We start from the raw sequence: 24,942 nt of genomic DNA, 5'->3' as shown, positions 1-24,942 counted from the left end.
TACAAACCTATCTATTCTACAACCGTGGACTCGACTCACTTACGTTCGGGAAGTAAAAACAACCAATTTTTGATATGACAAAAAGAAACATACTTAAAAATAAATGTCAAAGTGAAGTGTAATCAAAACATTGTCAGTTCTTATACTTAGGCGAAGCTTTCTTTAATACCTTTGTCAAATGACGTCATTAATTTCTTGGCAGGGATTAATTAATATATTGAGGGCGCAATGTACAATTTAATATTATAAAATAACAAGTGTTAATGGATTAACGAAACTATGTAAGAAAATATAATTTTATTAAAAAATTCCATATATTGCAGGGTTCTTTTCACAAAAGTTAAAATACACTTTAAAATTATTAATGAAAATATCAGAACGAATTACGACTTTTTTTAATATGTGTGGAAAAAGTAGGATTACTTAATTAAAATTAATAAGAATGAGTCCAACAAGTTGATTTTACATTTGAAATAGTTATTTTTACAAAAAATTACTTGCTATATTTATTATCTGCTATTCACAATTATAAATTTTATTGGTTAAATTGCATCTACCTACTTATCATGATAATTTGACGTAAGCTTAAACACATGAGGAAAATGTTTGTTTTTCTTTAATTGCGCGACCATTATAAAGTTTATCACAATCTTTAATTATTATTAGATGTAATAACTATAATACTGACTGATTGTTGAGTATTTTGCGTCGTTCTCAAAATCTTATAAAAAATGATATCCGGCAATGTAAAAAATCTAATCTATCAATGTAGCTCCTTGGTATAGTTGAAAAACAAAATTGTGTTGGGCACTGTATATTATATATAGATATTAAAACACTGTGTAACACATAATATAACAAAAACATGTTTGTATTAAATTTGTGGCTATTAAAAACAAACTCATGAAAAGAACTCATGTGTTTTGAATTTCGAAAACTGTTCTTCGTCCAGCTTGACTTCTGCTTCTTTAACATCATTATTGATAGCCTTTATCAGTTCGTCCACGCTATTAAAATTTTTTTCAGGTCTGAGATAACCAAGCATCACAACCTTGAGCATCTTCCCATAGAAATCTTCATCGAACTTTTGAATAATATAAATTTCCATCGACTTTTGCGTGTTATTATAGAACGGATTCCACCCCACACTCATGACCATTTTGTAAACAGGTCCTTGGTCTACTTTAGCGAAGCCAAAATAAATTCCAGGCTCCACTTCTTTGGGCATGTTATTTACGACATCCACATCGTAATTCGCGGTTGGAATCCCCAACTCCTTCGACCCCCTCCCAAAGCCCTTGATCACTTCGCCTTTGGCGAAATGCGGCAACCCCTTCGGGAACGTCATCTGCCTACGCCCCTGGACAATGCGTGTGCGCAATGGTTGGCTAACCTGTAAAACGTGAAAAATACATTCAGTTGTTGACAGGAATTTCAGGTTAAGAAAAGGGGCTCCGATGTTGACCGTCGGTGGAGATGAGAAAAAAGTGAGTCAAAATTTATATTTGTTTGTGATGATAATGTAGAGTAAGGTTATCGAAGGTTTGTTTAGATGTTGTTTCGCTCGTGTCCTTTAACGACCTTTACGCGACCGCTGAACTTTCGCGACTGGATTTGATTCACGTTTGATTTGAATTGAATACCGCATTTTTTAAATAAAGTGTTTCGTAGTAGATAAGAAAATGCAAAAGTTAACAAACAATTCAGGTGCAATTTACTGTTAAATTGTCGTATAAATTTAAAATTACGATAACCCCGCCACGAACCCGTAGAAATTGTTATCAGCAAAAATTGTTGACGGCCTTATACATGTTGATCCTTTTGCATATAAATTAATGCTATTATTACTAAATAGGTGTCTACTTTTTAATCAGAATAATTTATTTTAGGATATCTACTACACGGTCATGTAGAGCTACTAATACATATGAAAATTGCTTGACATTAGATAATTTATTTTTTATCTATGAGAATGATTATTATGGCTATCATGCATGACACACAAGACAAAAGCAAGCTCTAAGGCATGTTACTTTACCTGTTTTTCGTAGAAGAATAAACACTTTTTTCTTAATATTTCTTTAGATATTTAAAATTTATACAAAATTGAATTACGAATAAAACCGTGTTTAAAGGATTAAACGGCTTCAGAATCAGATAAGCTAATGTTAAAGATAAAAACTTAAATAGAAGATAAATTAAGTGGTTATATACAGATAAAGTAAAAATGTGTGAGTATGGTGATCATAAAGTAAGTTATGTAACTGCTCAACAAATACACAATTATAGTTATTGTTCTGGTGACGATATTTCTGCGACAAAAAACGGTGTCTTTATTACTGTTGGTGTGATTTCTGACAAATGTCATATACATATGTACAGTTGGGACCACGGAATAGTTTATGCTTTCATTTATCTCGGTTGGCTAAATAAAAATTTTTTCCTAGTGTAAAACGGATATTTTATGTCAAAATGACATAACAGTGGCATTTAAGTTTAAAGTAATACGAATATAAGTGACATATGTTTTGAGATTTAAATTCATGTACGCCTATGCTTTTTTTATATAATTAAACTAGGACAGTTAACGCATAAACTACTCCGTGTTCCAAATTGTACCATAATTTTTTACAATACCTATGTTTGAAAACTTTTCATGTGTTTTGTATAATAATACCAACTTTTGAGAAAAAGTTTCTCAAGTTACCCCCACCATCCTAAGTTTTCAAAGGAATTACCCATCTTAAGACTCCTCTTAAGAAAAAGTGCCATTCGTTTTATTACCCATAAAAGTAACTAAAAAAAAAAATAACAACTATTAAAAAATTAAAAAAAAGAAAAAAACAAAAATTGGAATCTGAAATTCTGCAAAAAGTGTCGTAAGACGGGGAATCCCACTGGAAAATTGGTTTAATGGAGATAACTCCAAAGTGGTTGTTTAGAACCGGTTTTCTGTTTCGTCAAAATACTGTTAAGAGCAAAGTGTGGTCATCAGAAGATTTCGCTGGGACAACCTGTGTAAAATGAATTAATGCAAACGCTGATTTTTTATTTGCTAGTAAAAGGATTTTTCCTTTTGAGTTAAATTAGGAATTTAAAAACAACAAGAGATGAATTCGGTCAGTTCAGAAAAAAAATGTGTCATGGTGGCAGTTTTTTACATACCTATACAATAAAAATTATATGTAACATTGAGAAAATGGCGAGATTTTCGTAAAAATTTCAAAACATGTTTCGAAATAAATATTTGTTTCATATTTTTGGAGAATACATTTTTGGAATAAAATAAAAAAACTAAATGTTGACAAGGATTTACATGAAATTTTTCAAAAGTAAAATAAAACTAACAAAGATTATTAAACCGCAGATTACACGTTGCATGTTGCCAGCGAAATTTTTTAAAAAAGTATGTTGGTGATGTCATCAATTTTTTACAGACGATTATATCAGTTTTATTACTTATGACTTAACACTGCAAGCTTACTGTTTTTTTTTTTAAATTTTAGGAAACTTGTATAAGGATTTTTGATTATTTGGTAGAATAATCCTCTCCATTTTAATTTTTTTTGAGACACCCTTGATAAGCAGTTATAAAAAATAAAGTATATTGCTGAGGACAAACAACATTGCATTTAATACATTTTTTAGATACGTTTTGGTGATTATTTTTGTTCAAACTAACTATACTATAAATTGTAAGTTTATAATTCCAACAAATTTAATGTGATTATTTATTTTTTGATACTTTTAACACGTGTTGGACATTTGATAAAATATTGGTTCATAACGGTAAATTAGATTTAAAAATTGGTTGAAGGTTATTTCAACAGAACTTCCCTCGCCTCTGAAGTGCAGCCAAATAAATCCCACTTTTTTGAAAAATTTTATTTTATTTTTGCCATTTTTGTTTTCTGATATCCTCTATAAAGTAAAATCCAGTGGCGTAAATAACGGTCCCACAGCGTTTTGACTTCAATCTTTCATTTTTTGTCTCTTCATTTTTTCGATTTCAAAGTTTTTGAGTTTTCAACTTTTGAATTTTTCAATTTATAGATTTTGCAATTTTTCGAATTAAGTTTCTCCAGGTTTTTATTTTCTTTATTTTTACAATTCAGTTTTTTGTTTTTCTTTTCTACAATTCTGCGATATCTCTTCGAGTTTTCCGATTTTCCAACTTTCGAATGTTCCAATTTTTAGATTTTGCAGTTTTTCAATTTGAAATTTCACGAGTTTTGAATTTTTAATTTTTCAGTTTTTCATTTCTTCAGTTTTTCGAGAAAAACGAGAAAGTACAGTCCAAAATTATTGAATAATATATTGATGACCCTATGTTTTTTATTAAATCTCGTGTTCTTTGTGCTAAAAAATTGTTGGAAGGAACTATGTACATGAAGGAAAAAAAAACTAAGATTAAGCCCCACCCGCCCGCCCCAATCTCAGTTGTGATGAGTTTTTCATTCCCCATGAGACCGAGGGGCGGACTTCAATTGTAACATCAAAATTTCTCTAGAAAATTGTACTCTTTTAAAAACATGTTTCATATGGTAATTTCTTGTTGGGAAATGAGGATTTTGCAACTAAGCTCCGCCCTCTTGGTTCACGATGAATAAAAAATTCATCACAATTGAGAAGGGGCGGGTGGGCGGGGCTTATATTTTGTCCATTTTTTCTTAATATACGAAGTCTTTTTTCCCAACAAGAAACTGAAAACATGTTAACTATCCTGTTGTTGGAAGAAAACTCTACATATAAAAAAAAAACAAAAAAGATTAAACCCCACCCACCCGCCCCGATCTCAATTGTGATGAATTTTTCAATCGTTGTTAGATCGAGGAGCGGAGTGTAATTGCAAAATACATATTTCTCTACAAAAATTTACCATTTTCAACATGTTTTAAGTTTCTTGTTGTGAAAAGAAGGCTACAGGTATCATAAAAAAAAGGCAAATAAATTTTAATTTTAATAAATTAAACAAAGCATAAGGTTGATCAGGTGATTAAAAGTACGGTACAAACGGGCATTACAAATCGAAAACTACAAAATCGGATAATTGAGAAATCCAAAAAAGCAAAATCGAAAAATTTGAAGATTGGGAAATAAAGTAAATGAAAAATAAAAATAAAGAACTTGAAAATTGAGGAAACAAAAAATTGAAAAATCGAAAAATTAATAATTGAGAAACTGAAGACGCGAAGAATGAAAAATTATAATATCGAAAAATTGCAAAATTGAAAAATATCAAAACGAAAAATTCAAGAAACAATAAACTGAAAAATTTGCAAGCGTGAAATTGAAAAATTGATAAAAGTATTAAAGTTGCAAAAACGAAAAATTATGAAACCGAAACTTTGAAAAATGGAAAAATTAAAAAATGAAAGAAAACGAAAAAACATCTCAAAAATTGGTTAAAGGTAAATATGTATATGTAAATCCAGATTTTTCGAAAAATTATAAGATTTGATTTTGCGAATTTTATTTTTTTATGATAACCCTTGTAAGTTAAAATAAGAATGTGTATGTAATGTTAAAATAAATGTGAACAAGCGTATTGGGCGTAAGTTCCAAATGAGGATTTATTCGGCAAAATTTTGAGATGACGTCAACAATTTTTTGGGAGGGGATAAACGAATAAATTTGGCTTAAGGATTTACCAGGATTAGGATCATCTTAAAATATTTACAAGATTTCAGAATAATCGGTTCTGCAGTTTCAAAGCTATTGTTATTCAGTTTTGATTTTTTTCCAAAAATTCTGGATGTCAAGGGTGAAAATTCGACACGGATTCATACACAACGAGTGCAGGTGTATCTTATTTACAAAATTAAAAAAAAAAATTGTTATAAAACGGGATACCACTTTTTTCCTTAGCTTACGCTCGGGAAGTAAAAATCAGATTACCATAAATATCCAAAATTTTTGCACTTTTGAGACTAAAGCTCCTCTGAGACGTATTCAAATTTTTACATCCCTAGGGCCACAAAGCTGAAACTTCAATTTGACGATTTATTTAGAGCTTTTATTTTATATGTATAGTGTCTCAGATACTACAACGTTATATGGCTGTGGTAAAATTAGGGTATTGTGAAGACGACAATGGAGCAGTTAATTAGGCAAACCCACAGTTTTAATTGTGTTTGTGTTGGTTTAATGTACCAAAAATGTTTAAACAGATTACCCAGCAGTAGGTATTGAGATAAATCCTTGATTTATGACGCAATTATAACACCCCATTATTAAGTTTAGTGGGGCCATCTAACCTTGTAGTATTTCGGACACTATACTTACATTTTTAGTACAGTTTGTGCGATTAGTTATGTTAAATATAACTGAAAACTATTTACCAAAAGCTTGATGTGCTCTTTCTTGAGTAACTGCACTGGTGCGAGTGTTAAGCGCAGATTATTCATCGCTCATTAGAATATTTCCTTGCTTTGAATTTTGTTATTTCCGCTTCACAAATTCTTCGTAACGTTTCTCAAAAATGTCCATTGATTTTAGGGGCAAAAGACGAACTTTTCTGTATATTTTTGAAGGATCACTATCAGTTAAACTCATGTCTTTAACGATTTTTGGAAATGTGAACTTGAAGTGACAATTAACGCTTCAATAACTTCAAAATGACTTGTCTTATTTACACGTGTAACACTGGTTACTAGGAAAAACTCACTATTAATTTGGTAATTCCGAGTAAAAAAAAAACAGTTTTGTTAATTTTTGAGTGAAAATTGTGGTATACATCACGGATTTATGTCTCTTTATTTTAGCAAGAATTCATTATCATGTTTATATTAACATATTTTGGTCAAGTTACTTAGTGTTAGCATGTAGCACTTTTAAGAAAACCACTAGTGAAATTCCAAATTGACGTTAAATTAAGATTTTTTTCCCAAATGATTAGTTTGTGAAGTATAACATGTGTGCACGTTGATGTCCTTGGAATTATGTGTGTGGTTGCAATAATGCATAAACAGTTTGGATGAGTAACAAGTTGTTATTAAATTTCGTAAAATTTAATTCCATAAATTTTGTAATTGCAAAGGTCAGAAAACAAGTATATAATATTTTCTAAAGCATTACAGTTACTAAATACCGAGAGAACATTAAAAAACGCGATCAAAGGCAGCCATAGTTTATCTTTAATGGTAAATTGTAGATATATTTTTAACAACAAAGTAGGTGCTAAAAATCTATAACGAAATGTATCAAGATAGAGTACTACCGGGTCATCAAAAACCCGATTCAGAATAATTTTAGTTTATTAAGTTGTCGAGAAATATTAGCTGCCAGGTTTGAAGTTTCAGATTTCAAAATTCAAAACGCCGTGGCGTCTTTTTTTAATATTTGACAAAAAAAAAAGAAGTACAGATTTGAAGTTTCAAATTTTAGGTTTGTTATTTTTCTACATTTGATTGCGTTTCTTAATATGTCCCTATCTGGGGAGCAGAACAGTTTCCTAAGTTTAAGTGTGAGTATAAATTGCTGGAGTACTTTCTTGTTTGGTCACTGGAATAATTGCGACTTAACCTTACACAAATCTGTCATAAGATTAACAGAAACAAGGAGTACCAACTCTCTGAATCAATTTTTGTGACTCGTTATTATTCTTGTAACAGAAATCGTAAATACTTATTTTAATAGAGATCAACTTATAGCGAAGAATGTATTTACAGAACATGCAATATTTAAAAGAGACTATTGGTAAACCTCTAAATTTAGCTCTGTCGGAAGCAGTGTCAAGAAAAGTGACAGACCCTCTCCAATATCTTGCTCACTATCTTTTGAAATATCGTTACAATAACGAAATATCAAGAAATCAGGAAGACGAAATTGAAGCAATTGAAATGGAGAGATGGGTGTGTAATGTTTGTTTTTTTTCCTGTCTTTTCATTAGTTGATCAAATATGTTCCGAGTAAACACGTATGACTGGAGATTAAAGACATAAAATTGTGATTCATTCTAGGAGTTTCGTTTTATTAGATAAATTACGAAAGTTTTGTATTTATTATATGTACAGAGTAAATTGGGAAACATGCGACTAAAAGACTTTTTACCTACTTCTTAATGAAAAATTAGACAATTCGAAGCATAGAAGTAGTGTCAAAAAATACAATCTTGTTAATAGACTTATCAGAAATAAATATTTTATCTTAACACCAACGAACGAAAGAATTTAGTTTGAAGGAGTCTAGGATTTTTTACCACACATAACTTTATCTATTGAAAGGTTAAACTTTATCAATTATTGTCGGCACTAAAATTAACATAGATATTAAGGTCTCATCAATCCTTGTCGCATTTCGTTACATCGTTTATAAATTTGCTGAATAACGCGAAACAGGTAATAACATGATTCAACAATTTTGTATGAGATAATTTAGCAAATACTCCTCTTTAGAAAAAATCTATTTTTATTTTTGTTAGTTTAGCATGTGTCGAATACGTAATTCACTTCTTAATTAGTGATAATTAATTACCAGCGATGACCCTGAATTTAAGTAAGTTCTTTTGAGATGTGTGTTAATTCTTCGATGGTTTAGTTCTTGCAGTGTGTCACATGGGCGTCGAATCTGTAGTGATAAAAGGTTATACATATTTTTTTAATTTCTTAATAACCGACTGAAATACAGACAGGTTGCAGATTATTTGAAAAACAATCTTCTCTATTTTTTTATTATTATTATTAAAATATATCTTACGATGTTTAGTAAAAATGATATATTTTTGTAGGTTAAGTAAAACCGATTATAATCTCGGCAATAATTTTTATCTATTCATTTACTGAGTGTGTAAATGATAATAATAGTGTGTGATACTTTCCATTTCGTAGAAGAGGGCCTATTTTTATATGAATGGTGTTAGTTCGGCAAATAATTTCTGTTGGATCTTTTATCTAATTTTTTTATTGTTATGCCGGCGTGAGCTGAGGGTAACAGGTTTCATTTGGTGAATGGTTGTGAAATTTTAGAATGATTATAAGAATATGGTGTAGATGATAAAACCGTGATCATCCTCACTAAAAATTTGATGACGCCATTTCAAAGTATTTTACAATTTATAATATTGGTTATAATTTTGTGTGAGAAGTAAAGAAAATTATTAAGTACTTGTATAATGTTGTAAAAATAGATTAAAAGCTGTAGCATTTGCTATGTTGTTAGAAATTACAAATAAGTACATGTTTTTTTTTTCAGTTTCTATTGTCACATATATTGTTTTCACTAATTTGTTTCGTGCATTAGGTGATTCAGATTAGTAGTAGTATCTACTTGCATTTTAATTTTTTTCCGTCTGCAAAGACTAAATTATTTTCCATTACATAGTATTTAATCATTGCCTGCTGTCGATATCACATAAGCAACACTTTATAAATAAAAAAAAAACACAATTGAATTTAGTGCTCATTATCCTCCAGCATGTACGCACATGTCGTTTTGTAGAACTTTATAATTTCTGTCCGACTGTCATTTAACAACGAAACGAACACAGCACATACACGCGACGTGCTCATATATGTAAAAGAATTGCATAATTATATCTAGCGATATCAATTTTATTTATGCTCTTGTTTGCAAGTTGTAATACTCCAGTGATGAGAATCATTTAAATTGACGACGTCTAATAATAGTCTCGTCAAAACGGTCATATCTGGCCAAGGAAATATCTTCGTTTTATCACTTGTATATAAAAATAAGTACCCGCTGAAACAATTCAGTCCTAATCGCGTTTTCGTGTCGTGTGTCTAATCAGGATGGAGACTCTACTAGAAAGGGTATGTATTAACATACACCTCATACTAATATCATCTGTTAAACCACAAGGACGAATTCATAACGTATATTTGGATAATTCCAATAGCAAAACGCCGTGTAATAGTGTAAACAAATACGTTGATGTCCCTCGTTTAAAAATTGGCAACGTAATAGTGAAGAGAATTCATAAATTTTTAATGTTAGTTATGTGCTTTCAAGCAATAATGATAACAAAGTAGATAAGTTTCGTCCCTATTTCGTACGACAGTCACCTAGTAAAAACGTCTCGTCGACTGTGACCATTTTAAAATACTCAATTATCGTAAAAATCAACCCTCCATGTACTGGGACGGCGAAACTGTAAGTGTCAAATTGTTGTTATTATTTTTTGACGTTTTTGTGTTTGCTTGTAGGTTCGGGGCCACACAAGGGCCTCTAGCGGGTCACGTGAATTCAGGGAAGCCACGAAGAGGGACGCGCTTAATTTGCTGGAGAAGGAGTTAGAAAAACTCCTCTCCACAGCTCCAGAAAATGACAGAAATAAAATTCGAAAAGAGTTCGCCGGATTTACAGCTTTATTTGGAAGGTTTCTCGAAGAAACTGGACCTTCTGTTGATTGGGATAAAATTGAGAAGTTGCCTAATGATGCTGTTAGAGATTACAATACTCTGGAGACGCCAACTACAGATACTATACACAATATGCTTAATAAACTGGTAGTTGTTAAACTTAACGGCGGTCTTGGGACTTCTATGGGATGCCATGGGCCTAAATCGGTGATAGCGGTGCGGAATGATCTCACTTTCCTCGATTTGACAGTACAGCAGATAGAGGTACAAGAACAATTTTGATTCACAATTTTACTAATCCTCTCGGTTTTAGCACCTTAATAAAACATACAAGGTCAACGTCCCTTTGATTTTGATGAATTCGTTCAATACGGACGAAGATACGGAGAAAGTTATTAGGAAATACAAAAATCTTCAAGTGGAAATTCATACGTTTAATCAGTCCTGTTACCCACGAGTAAATAGGGAAACTTTAATGCCTATTACTAAAAAAGTGGACGTGCATAACGATTTGGAATCGTGGTATCCGCCAGGTCACGGCGATTTTTACCAAAGTTTTAGGAATTCGGGATTGCTGAAGAAATTCATTGATGACGGAAGGGAATATTGTTTCATTTCGAATATCGATAATTTAGGAGCCACTGTGGATTTGAATATCCTGAACTTGCTGTTGAATCCAAAGGATAAAATTCAACACGAGTTTGTGATGGAAGTTACAGACAAAACCAGGGCTGATGTTAAGGTAAGAAGCTGTATTTTTGCAAATTGGCAGTGAACAAATTTCTAAAAAAATGTTTGTAAAACTTGCTTAATTGTGCACTCAAAAGTACATTTTGTGTTACTGAACAAACAACCATTAATATTATTTAAGCTAATGGGATAAAATATTTTCAGTCCACAGTATTTACAATTCTACATAAAAACAGACGTTCTTCTTTGAGATGAGTCAAAGTTTGTGCAAAACCTTGAGTGTGAAATTTTCTAAAGCGGGTAACAAAAGCAAACCTTTTTTATAACAAGAAAATACGAAAATGCACATGGAGCGTGAGAAGTCTTTACGTCAAATATGTACTGTTTTTAACACAACTTGGAAGTTTTAGACTTAATATTTTTGAGTAAGAAAAAATGTCATGTGCAAAATGGGTCAATGTAATAAAAAGTTTTGGATTGAGAGTAGCAAAAATTTTTTCAAATCGTGTACAATTTTCCAGGTAATTATTACTTTAGCGACAGAAAATTGAGTGTTTGCACGTGGTAGTTTTGAAATTGAGTTTAAATATCTTTCCTCTGGACTGCTAGTGTGATAAAATTTTGTTACCGGTTTCGCAATATTTATCGCATACTGCGTGGTGATTAATTTTTTAACAAAACGCTTGTTTCCCTTGTCGGATTTTTACATCCATGTGTTACGAAATAGTATATTTTATAGGTTACAGAAGCTCGATTTAGGCAGATATCTTGTATCAGTTCTAAACAAACATCTTAAAATTTTGTTTATATTTGTAATACAGGTACTATGAAAAACTTGCGTGCACAAGATGCCGTAAGTAAAACTAAGCTGTATTCTATAACACGACTTAAATCTAACTTGATCTTGTTGCTATTAATCAAAAAATCGCACTCTACGTGTAACGTTAAACTGATTTGTATAATTGACCTCAAGTAATTTCTTTCATTTAAAAATAAAAATGCACAAAATGCCCAACTATAGTTGAGAATAAAGGCTAAAAAGTGACAAGGCGGATGAGTAATTTTATTGCGTACTATTTCACACGCGATTAGATAGATAAATTTATTGTGATCATTTAGACTTTAGATGAGAAATATGTCGAATATGAAGTGAACTCTGTATAATGATGAGAGCACTGGCATCTATTGCGTAAATTGTTTAAAAGTTATTTGTAGGCTGAGATATTAATTATTAATTATTAGTTAACACAGTTAATTTTTAGTTTTAAAATACTTTGTAAATACACAATTAAAGATGTGCCAGTCATATTTTGTTTAGAAAAAAACTAAAAAAGGATGTTTTGTTAAAAGAACAAAAGAAATATCGTCACAGAGTTAACTAGTAACTGCCTATAACGTCGTTAAAATTCTTCTCTTTTTGTACAGAGAGCAAAGATTTACAGTTTTATTGTAAACAAAAATTGGTTGAAGGTTATTTCAACAGAACTTCCATGGCCTCTGAAGTGCAGCCAAATAAATTCCACTTTTTCGAAAAATTTTGTTTTTGCAATTTTTCTTTTCTGATATCCTCTATAAAGTCAAATCCAGTGGCGTAAATAACGATCCCACAGCTTTTTTGACTTGAATTTTTCAGTTCTTCAATCTTTCATTTTTTGTTTCATTTTTAGATTTCAAATTTTTCGAGTTTCCAACTTTTGAATTTTTCAATTTATAGATTTTGCAATATTTCGTCGTAGTTTTTTATTTTCTTTCTTTCTACAATTTTTCAATTTTTTGTTTTTTCAATTTTTCGTTTCGTCAATTTTTCCATTTGCAATTTTTCATTTATTGTTTTTCTTTTCTACAATTCTTCGAGTTTTCATTTTTAAATTTTCCAGTTCTCCGATTTCCAACTTTCGGACGCTTCAATTTTTAGATTTTGCAGTTTTTCGATTTGAAATTTCACGAGTTTTGAATTTTGAATTTTTCAATTTTTACATTTCTTCAGGTTTCCGAAAAAAAAACGGGAAAGTACAAGTTATTCTACGTGGCTTACATTAGAAGAACAGTCCAAAATTATTGAATAGTATATTGACCCTATGTTCTTAATTATAATATCTCTTGTTCTTTGTGTCAAAAAATTGTTGGAAGAAACTATGTACATGAAGAAAAAAAAAACTAAGATTAAGCCCCACCCACCCACCCCGATCTCAGTTGTGATGAGTTTTTCATTTCTAATCAGACCGAGGGGCGGGGTTTAATTATCAAAATTTCTTTAGAAAATTCTACTCTTTTAAAAACCTGTTTCATATGGTAATTTCTTGTTGAGAAATGAGGATTTTGCAACTAAGTCCCACTCGACAGAAGAACATAACTAGCCCCGCCCACCCACCCTGCCTCTTTTTCAGTGATTGATTTTATCCGATCTGAATCAAATAAATGAGCTTATACTTAACAGAAGTAAAATTAGTCCTTAGAAATAGAAGAGGGGGGGAGGCTAGTACTTATAAGATAAGGCTGATTTTGGCAAATCAAATACCTTCCAAAAAAAAACAGAGGGTGGGTGCGCGGGGCTAATATTTGATAAGATAAAACTGATTTTGACATTTTCGACTATTTTTCTAACTAGAAGAAGTCAGGTCACGGTAGGTCGAGTCAGGTCAGATGCATGAAATAAGAAATAAATTTTATAGCAAATAGTATAATAAAAAAAATACGATTAGCGTTTTTTTTTTTACTTTTTTCATTAGACTATTCTAGATTCTATTATTAGTTTCCAGTCTCACTCGACAGAAGAACATAACTAGTCCCGCCCACCCACCCTGCCTCTTTTTCGGTGATCGATTTTATCCGATCTGAATCAAATAAATGACCTTATCCTTGACAGAAATAAAATTAGTCCTTAGAAATAGAAGAGGGGGGAGGCTAGTACTTACTAAGATAAGGCTGATTTCGGCAAATTAAATACCTTCCAAAAAAACAGAGGGTGGGCGGGTGGGGCTAATATTTGATAAGATAAGACTGATTTTGGCACTTTTGACATTTTCAACTATTTTTCTAACTAGAAGAGGTCAGGTCACGGTAGGTCAAGTCAGGTCAGATGCATGAAATAACAAATTTTATAGTAGCAAATAGTATAACAAAAAAAAAAAAAAAATATACGATTAGCGTTGTTTTTTTTACTTTTTTCATTAGACTATTCTAGATTCTATTATTAGTTTCCAGTCCCACTCGAAAAAAGAACATAACTAGCCCCGCCCACCCACCCTGCCCCTTTTTGAGTGATTGATTTTATCCGATCTGAATCAAATAAATGACCTTATACTTAACAGAAGTAAAATTAGTCCTTAGAAATAGAAGAGGGGGGGAGGCTAGTACTTACTAAGATAAGGCTGATTTCGGCAAATTACATACCTTCCAAAAACACAGAGGGTGGGCGGGTGGGGCTAATATTTGATAAGATAAAACTGATTTTGGCACTTTTAACATTTTCGACTATTTTTCTAACTAGAAGAGGTCAGGTCACGGTAGGTCAAGTCAGGTCAGATGCATGAAATAACAAATTTTATAGCAAATAGTATAACAAAAAAAAAAAAAAATACGATTAGCGTTTTTTTTTTTACTTTTTTCATTAGACTATTCTAGATTCTATTATTAGTTTCCAGTCCCACTCGAAAAAAGACCATAACTAGCCCCGCCCACCCACCCTGCCCCTTTTTGAGTGATTGATTTTATCCGATCTGAATCAAATAAATGACCTTATACTTAACAGAAGTAAAATTAGTCCTTAGAAATAGAAGAGGGGGGAGGCTAGTACTTACTAAGATAAGGCTGATTTCGGCAAATTAAATACCTTCCAAAAAAACAGAGGGTAGGCGGGTGGGGCTAATATTTGATAAGATAAAACTGATTTTGGCACTTTTGACATTTTCGACTATTTTTCTAACTAGAAGAGGTCAGGTCACGGTAGGTCAAGTCAGGTCAGATGCATGAAATAACAAATTTTATAGCAAATAGTATAACAAAAAAAAAAAATACGATTAGCGTTTTTTTTTTTTTTACTTTTTTCATTAGACTATTCTAGATTCTATTATTAGTTTCCAGTCCCACTCGAAAAAAGACCATAACTAGCCCCGCCCACCCACCCTGCCCCTTTTTGAGTGATTGATTTTATCCGATCTGAATCAAATAAATGACCTTATACTTAACAGAAGTAAAATTAGTCCTTAGAAATAGAAGAGGGGGGGAGGCTAGTACTTACTAAGATAAGGCTGATTTCGGCAAATTACATACCTTCCAAAAACACAGAGGGTGGGCGGGTGGGGCTAATATTTGATAAGATAAAACTGATTTTGGCACTTTTGACATTTTCGACTATTTTTCTAACTAGAAGAGGTCAGGTCACGGTAGGTCAAGTCAGGTCAGATGCATGAAATAACAAATTTTATAGCAAATAGTATAACAAAAAAAAAAAAAAAATACGATTAGCGTTTTTTTTTTTTACTTTTTTCATTAGACTATTCTAGATTCTATTATTAGTTTCCAGTCCCACTCGAAAAAAGAACATAACTAGCCCCGCCCACCCTCCCTGCCCCTTTTTGAGTGATTGATTTTATCCGATCTGAATCAAATAAATGACCTTATACTTAACAGAAGTAAAATTAGTCCTTAGAAATAGAAGAGGGGGGGAGACTAGTACTTACTAAGATAAGGCTGATTTCGGCAAATCAAATACCTTCCAAAAAAAAACAGGGTGGGTGGGTGGGGCTAATATTTGATAAGATAAAACTGATTTTGACACTTTTGACATTTTCGACTATTTTTCTAACTAGAAGAGGTCGGGTCACGGTAGGTCACGTCAGGTTCACGATGAATAAAAAATTCATCACATTGAGAAGGGGTGGGTGGGCGGGGCTTATATTTTGCCCATTTTTACTTCCCGAGCGTAAGCAAAGGAAGTATTGTAATCGAGTCCGTCGGCCGACTCTCTACTTGTACGTTTTCTCGATCTTTCATGACCCCTAGAAGACGAAGAAATAGGTCTCCCATTTCCGTCTGTCTGTCCGTCTGTCCGTCCGTCTGTCCGTCTGCCGTCCCGGATTTTTATTAGACAGATAATCTCCGAAAGTACTCGACCGATTGTTGTGAAATTTTGTACTTATATTAAGAATATCATGTAGATGGTAAAACGCTAACCAAAATTTGTCTAATCATCCCCACCACTAATGCGATGACGTCACTTCAAAATTGTACATAGTAAATGGGTTTTCAATTGTATAAAATAACATAGTCCTACACATGTAGTTTACAACTCTGAATCGACTTTTCACCCGAAACGTCCAGATTTTTGGAAAAAAAATCAAAATTATAAAACAACATTTTGAAATTTAATTTTTAATCTGCTAACCAGAATGCTTTGAAATGTTGCAGATGTTTTAAGGCTATAAAGAGCATCATAAATCTTTAGTCAAAAAATATTTGCTTATCCCCTCCAAAAACTTGATGACGTCAGGTCAAAAGTTTGTGGAATAAATCATATCCATAATGTACAAAATATGATGAGTCTGTACTTGTGATCTATCACTCCATTCATATTTTTTGGATTTGCATATACAGGGTGACTCAAAAAAATTAATGAATGCGTAAATTTATTTTACTGATTTACTCAGAAACTACAAAACCGAATGCTTTGAAATCTTGCAGATGTTTTAAGGTTATAAAGAGCATAATAAATGTTTAGTCAAAATATATTTGCTTATCCCCTCCAAAAAATTGATGACGTCAGCTCGAAAGTTTGCCGAATAAATCCTATCTAAACTGTAAAAATATGATGAGTCTGTACTTGTAATTTATCACTCCATTCATATTTTTTGGATTTGCATATACAGGGTGACTCAAAAAAATTAATGAATGCGTAAATATATTTTATTGATTTAATCAGGAACTACAAAACCGAATGCTCTGAAATCTTGCAGATGTTTTAAGGTTATAAAGAGCATAATAAATTTTTCGTCAAATCTTCTACAAAAAACTGATGACATCAGCTCAAAAGTTTGCCGAATAAATCGTATCTAAAATGTACAAAATATGATGAGTCTGTACTTGTGATTTATCATTCCATTCATATTTTTGGATTTGCATATGCAGGGTGACTCAAAAAAATTAATGAAGGCGTGAATTTATTTTATCGATTTAATCAGGAATTACAAAACCGAATGCTTTGAAATCTTGGGAATATTTTAAAGTTATTATAAGCATGGTAAACTTTTGTTCAAAATGTATTTGTGCATCCCTCCTAAAAAAATTGATGACGTCACCCTTAAATTTTGCTGAATAAATCCTATCTAAAATGCAAAAAATATGATGAGTTTGTACTTGTGATTTATCATTCCATTCATATTTTTTAGATTTTCTTAAGAGGTGGTTCAAAAAAATTAATGAAGTCAATTTATTTTATTGATTAAATTAAAGGCAACACTTATTATTAGTATTACACCCCAACCAACCCAATTTGGTAGACACAAAATTTGTTAAAGGAAAAACTCGGTTGAAACATAAGGGTAGCACGCTTATTTACATCGACTTTAACATTACAGACCTGCATTTGTTTTATGCGCTCACTTGGTTCCGCGAATGTGAAATAGACATGTTTATAATCAACCAATTGTGAATTTCACCGTCAAGAATTAAAATAAAACCCATGGTCGTTTTGTTTACAGTTTCTCTGTTTGACTCTCACGTATGCTGTTACGCTTGTCATCTTAAATTAAGAATGTTTATACATAAACGATTTTCAGTTGCCTTTCATATTACTAGACAGCGGATTTTTGTCGGGCTACGTCACGTTTAATCGGTACTAATTCCATAAATATAATTAACGATTTATTAATCAAACGGCTAAGTAAATGAGAACGGGAATTAACAGCAGAGTGCAACGAAACAGCGTTATTCTAATCTCAAATAAACGAAGTGCAGTCCGCAACCGCAATGAATTCGCATCCCGTACGAGCCGTACCGAGTTTGGCCTTGCCTAGCCCGACAGAAATCCGCTCTCTAGATATTACACACCGACGCCGTATACGTGAGTAAATTGTTTCGTTATTTTATTGATTATAAGAAATCAATATTCAAAACGACCCAATTCATTTTCCCGAAAATTTGGGAATACAATAATTTTATTCTTAGTATTACACTACATCTATCCCAACTGATATACATGTCCTTGCAAAAATGTTGATGACGTCATCACAATTTTTTTTTAAATTCCCACTACAAAAATGTAATGAGAAAAAAAAAACACAATAGGCATGCAGTCGTCAAGTTTCCGACAGCGAGGGAAGTACTGTCTAAACTCTTTAGACCAATTTTTTTCTTAATATACGAAGTCTTTTTTCCCAACAAGAAACTGAGAACATGTTAACTATCCTGTTGTTGGAAGAAAACTCTATATATTAAAAAAAAACAACAAAGATTAAACCCCACCCACCTGCTCCGATTTCAATTGTGATGAATTTTTCATTCGTTGTTAGACCGAGGAGCGGAGCGTAATTGCAAAATACATATTTCTTCTTTGAAAAATGGAAAAATTGAAAAATGAAAAAACATCTCAAAAATTGGTTAAAGGTAAAAATAAATTCAGATTTTTCAAAAAATTACAAGATATAAACAAGCGTGTTGGGCGTAAGTTTCAAATGAGGATTTATTCGGCAAAATTTGGAGATGACGTCATCAATTTGTTGAGAGGGGATAAACGAATAAATTTTGCTTAACGATTTACCATGATTACGATCACCTTAAAATATTTACAAGATTTCAGAGTAATCGGTTTTGCAGTTTCAAAGTTACATTGCAAAATATTGTTATTCAGTTTTGAATTTTTTCCAAAAATTCCGGATGTCTGGGGTGAAAATTCGACACACCACAAGTGCAGGCGTATCTTATTTACAAATTAAAAAAAAAAACTTTATTATAAATTTTGGAGATAACGTCAATCCATTGGTGGTGGGGATGATTAGCCAGGATTTAGTTAGCGTTTAACCATCTATATGATATTCCTAATATACATACAAATTGTGACAACAATCGGCCCAGTAGTTGCGAAGATTATTTGTCAAGTGACAATTCGGCCGATGGACTCGATTACTATACTTCCTTAGCTTACGCTTGGGAAGTAAAAATAATAGTAAATGTCATAAAATGTGCCTAAATTCAAAATAAAGGTTTGTGGAATTCCAAACTGATAATTCTACTTTTCCCGTTGGAAAAATGCACCATCTGGTGTTGACTTCTTGAATACATATAGTATACTAGCTGACCCGGCCACGCGTTGCTGTGGCTAAAGTTTTTGTTATATTACATTATAGTAAACAATCTAAGAGTAACAATAAGAGAACATCAGTCACGGAGTCCACTATGCTTTTTCACACAGATGGTATTTGTAAAAAAATATGGTGATCTCCTTATTTGACTTTCTACTACTATAACCCTTTAGTACAATGAAATTATTTACGAACAAAGACGAAAATGTTGATGTTGGTATACAAATTCACTGGATTGAGATTTGAAGGGGAAGTACGTTGAACACAATATTTCGTTCACTACAAAATAAATTTAATTAATTTTATAGCGTCAACAACACGTGGTAATTATGCTGTTAAAATGTAGCTTATATGACACGTTCGTAGATTTTAATGTGACTCGATCTTGAAATGTGTGGCAATTAGTAACTTTTATGAAATAGAAATATATCTGTGTCCTTGTTATGCTCCGTCTTTTCGACAGCAGGTATTTTTTGCTTCCGGTATGGCGATCCTGTTACTGTCAATTGGCCGTCAATTGCCTTGGTGGTAACACGTCTTCCACGACTGTTTGCTGGTTACCGGTGACACTTTCTCGTTGAATAGGGCTGGAGTTACTTTGGGACTGGAATAGTGTTCTTTCCGGTCCGTTAACTCAATAATTCTAGTACAGTCTGTCGTAACCTCAAATCGTAAACACATCAAACTTTCGTTGACAGATAGCGAAAATTACTAGCCTCGCGCTATCTTTGTTTAACACATAGGTTAGGTTCCTCTCTGTCGAATTCCGACCACAGGCAGTTTGCCGTACTTTCTAAAAGTAATAGTAGATCTAGTGACTTTAGTAGATTTACCATAGCAGCGCCATCTATTGATTACTTACTCAACCCAGTCGAAAGGTATCGACATCTGTTAGAATCATTTGGAGTTAAGAGATAATTGTGACTGTCAAATAATAACAGACAAATAATTAGCAATAAATTAAAATTGCGACTATAATTTGAGATTTAAACTATCCTATCTCTCAAGTTGGATCGAACTGCACATGGTGTGCGAATTTTATTATAATCGGTTAAGTGGTTTAGGAGTCCATTGAGGACAAACATTGTGACACGAGATTTATATATATTAAGATAAGATGTATATGGTGAAGGTAACACCAAATCAAGTAAAAGACAGTCATACTGTATACAATAGGTGAAAAATATATATATTAGTTTTAGTAATACTAGTAAATTTTGAACCTGATTTAAGTGGAAAATTGAAATGTATAAATTAAAATATTTTCACCATAACTAAAAAAGTTAACGCGTTCTAATGAACGTTGATTAATATAACGAGGATTATATTAGGTGGTAAATTAATTTAACCCTATCTTTGACCTTAAAGCCCGGTTTTATAAAAAGGTTGTTAAATTAACTATGCGATTAATTCATCATAAGTAATTAAATTAAAGCGCTATTAAATATAGACAATCAGAACCCAGTAGTCTCCATTTAGTAAAATTGTTACGTCAAAATGCACATAAATTTTTAAAATTTTTTTATTTTATTATCTGACAAAACTTTTTGCTGATTTTCGTATTTCCTTTATTATAATTTTCTAAATTAAGAATCGGTTTAAAATTTAATGTGCCTATTTCTCAAACTAGACCTTAAAGTAAAAATCAACATACAAACTCAACTCTCTGAAAAACAACTTTTCATTATCAAAATATATACTGTCAATTTTGTCTTCTACAGGGTGGTACTTTAATCCAATATCAAAACAAACTCCGACTTCTTGAGATCGCACAAGTCCCAAAAGAGCACGTTGATGACTTCAAATCAGTTAAAACGTTCAAATTCTTCAACACAAATAATCTTTGGGCTAAGCTTGACGGTAATCCAATATCAAAATAACGCTCCCATTTTTAACAAAATTTTTCATGTTTCAGCTATTGAACGAGTTCTCACCGAAGGGTCCCTCAGTTTGGAAATAATTATTAACAACAAAACATTAAACAACGGATTGAATGTCATCCAGTTAGAAACCGCTGTTGGTGCAGCCATGAAATCGTTCGAAGGAGGTATTGGAATCAATGTACCTCGCAGTCGATTCTTGCCAGTGAAGAAAACATCGGATCTCCTTTTGGTTATGAGCAATCTTTATAGTTTAAAGAACGGATCGCTAGTTATGTCGCCGCAGAGAATGTTCCCCACTACTCCTTTGGTTAAATTAGGGGACAACCATTTCGCTATAGTTAAAGACTTTCTAGGAAGATTCGCGAATATACCGGATTTAATTGAGTTAGATCACTTGACCGTTTCTGGTGATGTTACGTTCGGTAGGGGAGTTTCATTGAAGGTATTAATGGAGCAAAAGTGAGGTTTGCGTTTTTTTAATAGTTTATGTTTCAGGGTACTGTAATTATAATAGCAAATCATGGAGACAGAATTGATATTCCTTCAGGTGCCAATTTAGAAAATAAAATAGTTTCCGGAAATATGCGTATTTTAGACCACTAGTGTTTGTTATGTGTGTACATTTTTTCTTTAGTTTTAAACGTGTAGATATTTTTTGTATACTTATATAAAATTTTACTTCATTTGTAGTAAAATTGTTTTCTATTTATTAAAAAAAAATGAATGTGCAATTCTAGCATAAATATACATATTTTTTGTCATGTATCCAAGTTTGATTTAAATCTTTCGTAAAAGTTACGTCACACGCGCTGAACTCCGCAACAGGAACGTAACGCAATTACATACTTAAAGAAAAATAAATAACTGTGAAGGTAGAGAATTTATTGATGCGTCAATTTTTAGAATAAAGTCTTTCAAGATTTAGATCAGCTTTCAATTTTTGGTAAAAAAAATATTTAAAGTAACTGCTATTGTATGCAGGTTAAGTTTATTGTTTCTGCTCTACGTTTTTATGCGTGGTAAGTCCACAAGACTTTATTTGGTTTTTTGGTTACGTTTCCGTTTACGGCGAATGGACAAGAGTTTTTACATTTGCCAAAATGCTAGTATTTGCTAAGATAAGACTGATTTTGGCAAATAAAATACCCTTTAAGAAAATAGAGGGCGGGTGGGCGGGGCTAGTCCTTGCTAAAATAAGACTAATTTTGGCAAACGACATATCCTTTGAGAAAATAGGGGGCAGATAAAAAAATATGAATGAAGTGATAAATCACAAGTAAACATTCGGCAAAATTTTGAGATGACGTCATCAATTTCTTGGAGGGAATCAACAGATATATTTGGTTGCATGCTTACAATAACCTTAAAATATCTGCAAGATTTCAAAGTATTAATTTTTGCAATTCTTGATTTATTCAATAAAATAAGTTGATTGATTAATTCATTTTTTTGAGTCACCCCCTATAAGCAAATCTAAAAAATACGAATGCATTGATAAATTACAAGTATAGACTGATCATATTTTGCACATTTTAAATAGGATTTATTCGGCAAAATTGTGAGCTGACGTCATCGATTTTTTGGAGAGGATAAACTACATGTGTAGGGCTATGTTATTTTATACAATTTAAAACCCATTTGTATGTACGATTATGAACATTATTGGTAAGGATGATTAAACAAATTTTGGTGAGCGTTTTACCATCTATAATACATGATATTCCTAATATAAATACAAAATTTGACAACAATTGACTCAGTACTTTTGGAGATTATCTGTCTAATAAAAATCCTGGACCGCAGACAGACACAGACGGAAACGGCAGACCTATTCCTTCGTACTCTAGGGGTCATGAAAGGTCGAGAAAACGTAAAAGTAGAGTCGGCCGACGGTCTCGATAACAATATTTCCTTCTCTTACGCTCGGGAAGTAATATAGATAAATTTTAACAAAGTGGTTAAACCCAGAACTATTTTTGATGGGGTATTCAGACGTGCGTTCTACCTATGACAATAATAACAAATTATTTAAACTTTTTGTTTTATTAGTCATTCCATCGGTCAAGGTTATTACAGGAACGTAATTTTATCTTGTTGCGGTCATTCATGAGAAATTTCATAAAAAAAAAATGCAACCACGATGCAAACAGGAGTTTAAGTTGTGAATAATTAGTATTATAATACAATAATACTCCCGCAGCAGCCATTTTTTTCTGAAATTTCTGTTTTTTTGCACAATTTGCACAACAAACTTTTGGATAAATAAGGGAGGCTGTGATAATTAATATAGATACAGGTAAGCTTATCCTATATCTATATCTAGTACGTCTAACGTGCGCTGATCACAGCCTCCCTTAATCTAAAAGTCTAATTATAAAACTTTGTTGCTCATACGGTACGCTTCCGTTTATGGCAAGTGTACAAGGGCCTTTACATAATAATTGACTAGAGGCCTTACGTTCTTTATTACAGAATCAAATTGCCTATGATGTTTTTTAAAAATGAAGTGATTATAAACAGAAACATCGTCATATAATAAAACTGGGAAACCCTTTGGGAAACAAAAAATAAGTCAAGTTCGCCCTGGGGATATTTTACTTTTACGTACAATGATGTCAAATATTACAAAGAAATTATTTAAAAATACTTAGTACTTCATGTAGTACGAATAGGCATGGTTAAAATTTTATAATTTTCTCGTATATATTACACTAATTGAAAAAAAGTTAATTGCATTTTAATTTATAGCAATGATGTGGGCGATTGCTTAAAAAACGACAAAATAACTTCAAAGTTATGGTTAATGTAAACGGAAATGTTTTGAACTTGAGAATACAACCCGAACATGCCAATAACCGGTACGACAGAAGGTTAAAATAAAAAATTAAATTAAATAAATAAATAAAAGCTGCTACTTTAGCCACGTCCCCGCCATTCACTTTTAAACAGTTTAAATTTAAAAAATCCCTGCAATCAGGACACTACATTTATTATTATTTAGAGCACTGAAGCCGCGTTGTTTCCACAAAAGTATGTTCAAAATGAAACTATTTTGGTATAGTTTCGCATTTGCCTAAAAATGCCCTAAGTTCTGCCAGTGCCTTTCATGAAATTGGCAATTAAAAACCCCAAGTCAGCTCAGTCGGTAATTTGGCGCGTTTAGCTAGGCGGTCAGCCGCCATTTTAAGCGATCACGTGACCAGCTACTAGTGCGTTGTGGTTTTACTGAATTATACAGGTATGGTTAATGTTCTCGTTTTCATCTGATTTACAATTGTTAGTGAGTGTCTATCAAGGTATTGTGCTCTATATCGTGCCCTAAACGCGAATTCTAGCAAGGAAACAAGTTTTTACTCACCGGATCCGCGTGAATTTCCTCGTACTGTTTGGTTGTCACAAACTGCTATCTTTCCAAGCTCTGAAATGGCGTCCCTCCACATGGTAAAATAGCGGTCGTTGGGACCCGTGGGCTCCCTGGACGTTGAATCCGTGGTCGCGAAAAGCGTGATTTTGGTCGGATTTGTGCCTTTCACGATGCGATAAACTCGCAACGTTAAGATTCTTTCGCACGGTTCGAGACAGTGTTGCCATTGTAATAACATTAGCTAGCCGGAAAATCAAGTTATTTCGCAAGAACTGTTTTGTGAAAATGTTATTTGCTCTTATTCCCATCAGACTTGAAGTTTGGGACGCGACGTAAATTAGTCATCAATTTTTGTCAACTGGTGACGTTACTAATGTTGTTGGGTGCTG

The 24,942-nt window shown here is 32.3% G+C and overlaps 3 protein-coding genes across 11 annotated transcripts in view; 2 read left to right on the top strand and 1 right to left on the bottom strand.

Annotated features, from left to right (window-relative positions):
• Positions 1 to 798: 798 nt before the first annotated feature.
• Positions 799 to 24,861, bottom strand: LOC135144847 (riboflavin kinase). Its single transcript, XM_064076976.1, has 2 exons — positions 24,548 to 24,861; positions 799 to 1,393 (listed from the first exon to the last, which is right to left on the bottom strand). The coding sequence occupies exon 2, from the start codon at positions 1,346 to 1,348 to the stop codon at positions 902 to 904; it is 447 nt and encodes a 148-aa protein (XP_063933046.1). The 5' UTR covers positions 1,349 to 1,393; positions 24,548 to 24,861; the 3' UTR covers positions 799 to 901.
• On the top strand, positions 1,388 to 21,952 carry LOC135144840 (UTP--glucose-1-phosphate uridylyltransferase). Of its 4 annotated transcripts, none has more exons than XM_064076960.1 (6): positions 1,388 to 1,487; positions 10,164 to 10,583; positions 10,633 to 11,061; positions 21,028 to 21,166; positions 21,222 to 21,631; positions 21,685 to 21,952. In XM_064076960.1, exons 1-6 carry the CDS (start codon positions 1,458 to 1,460, stop codon positions 21,790 to 21,792), a joined length of 1,536 nt encoding a protein of 511 aa, XP_063933030.1. In that variant the 5' UTR covers positions 1,388 to 1,457; the 3' UTR covers positions 21,793 to 21,952. The 4 variants fall into 4 exon arrangements, with proteins under 4 accessions (XP_063933030.1, XP_063933031.1, XP_063933032.1 ...); XM_064076961.1 differs by lacking the exon at positions 1,388 to 1,487 and adding an exon at positions 2,196 to 2,251; XM_064076962.1 differs by lacking the exon at positions 1,388 to 1,487 and adding an exon at positions 9,444 to 9,770.
• LOC135144839 (protein lingerer) overlaps positions 24,358 to 24,942 on the top strand; it is a 31,953-nt gene continuing 31,368 nt past the window's right edge. For 5 of the 6 annotated variants that reach the window (XM_064076958.1, XM_064076959.1, XM_064076957.1 and 2 more), the window contains exon 1: positions 24,358 to 24,427. The gene's annotated coding sequence lies outside the window, so the exon portion shown is untranslated. Of the gene's footprint in view, positions 24,428 to 24,460; positions 24,486 to 24,942 lie in introns of those variants that run through there. The other variant, XM_064076955.1, reaches the window with a different exon arrangement.

This window comes from Zophobas morio, unplaced genomic scaffold (assembly GCF_036711695.1).
Source record: "Zophobas morio isolate AGI-343-1 ecotype UQ-CSIRO unplaced genomic scaffold, CSIRO_AGI_Zmor_V1 ptg000108l, whole genome shotgun sequence".
Classification (NCBI taxonomy): Eukaryota; Metazoa; Arthropoda; class Insecta; order Coleoptera; family Tenebrionidae; genus Zophobas; species Zophobas morio.
This window is presented reverse-complemented; position numbering and strand designations above follow the sequence as displayed.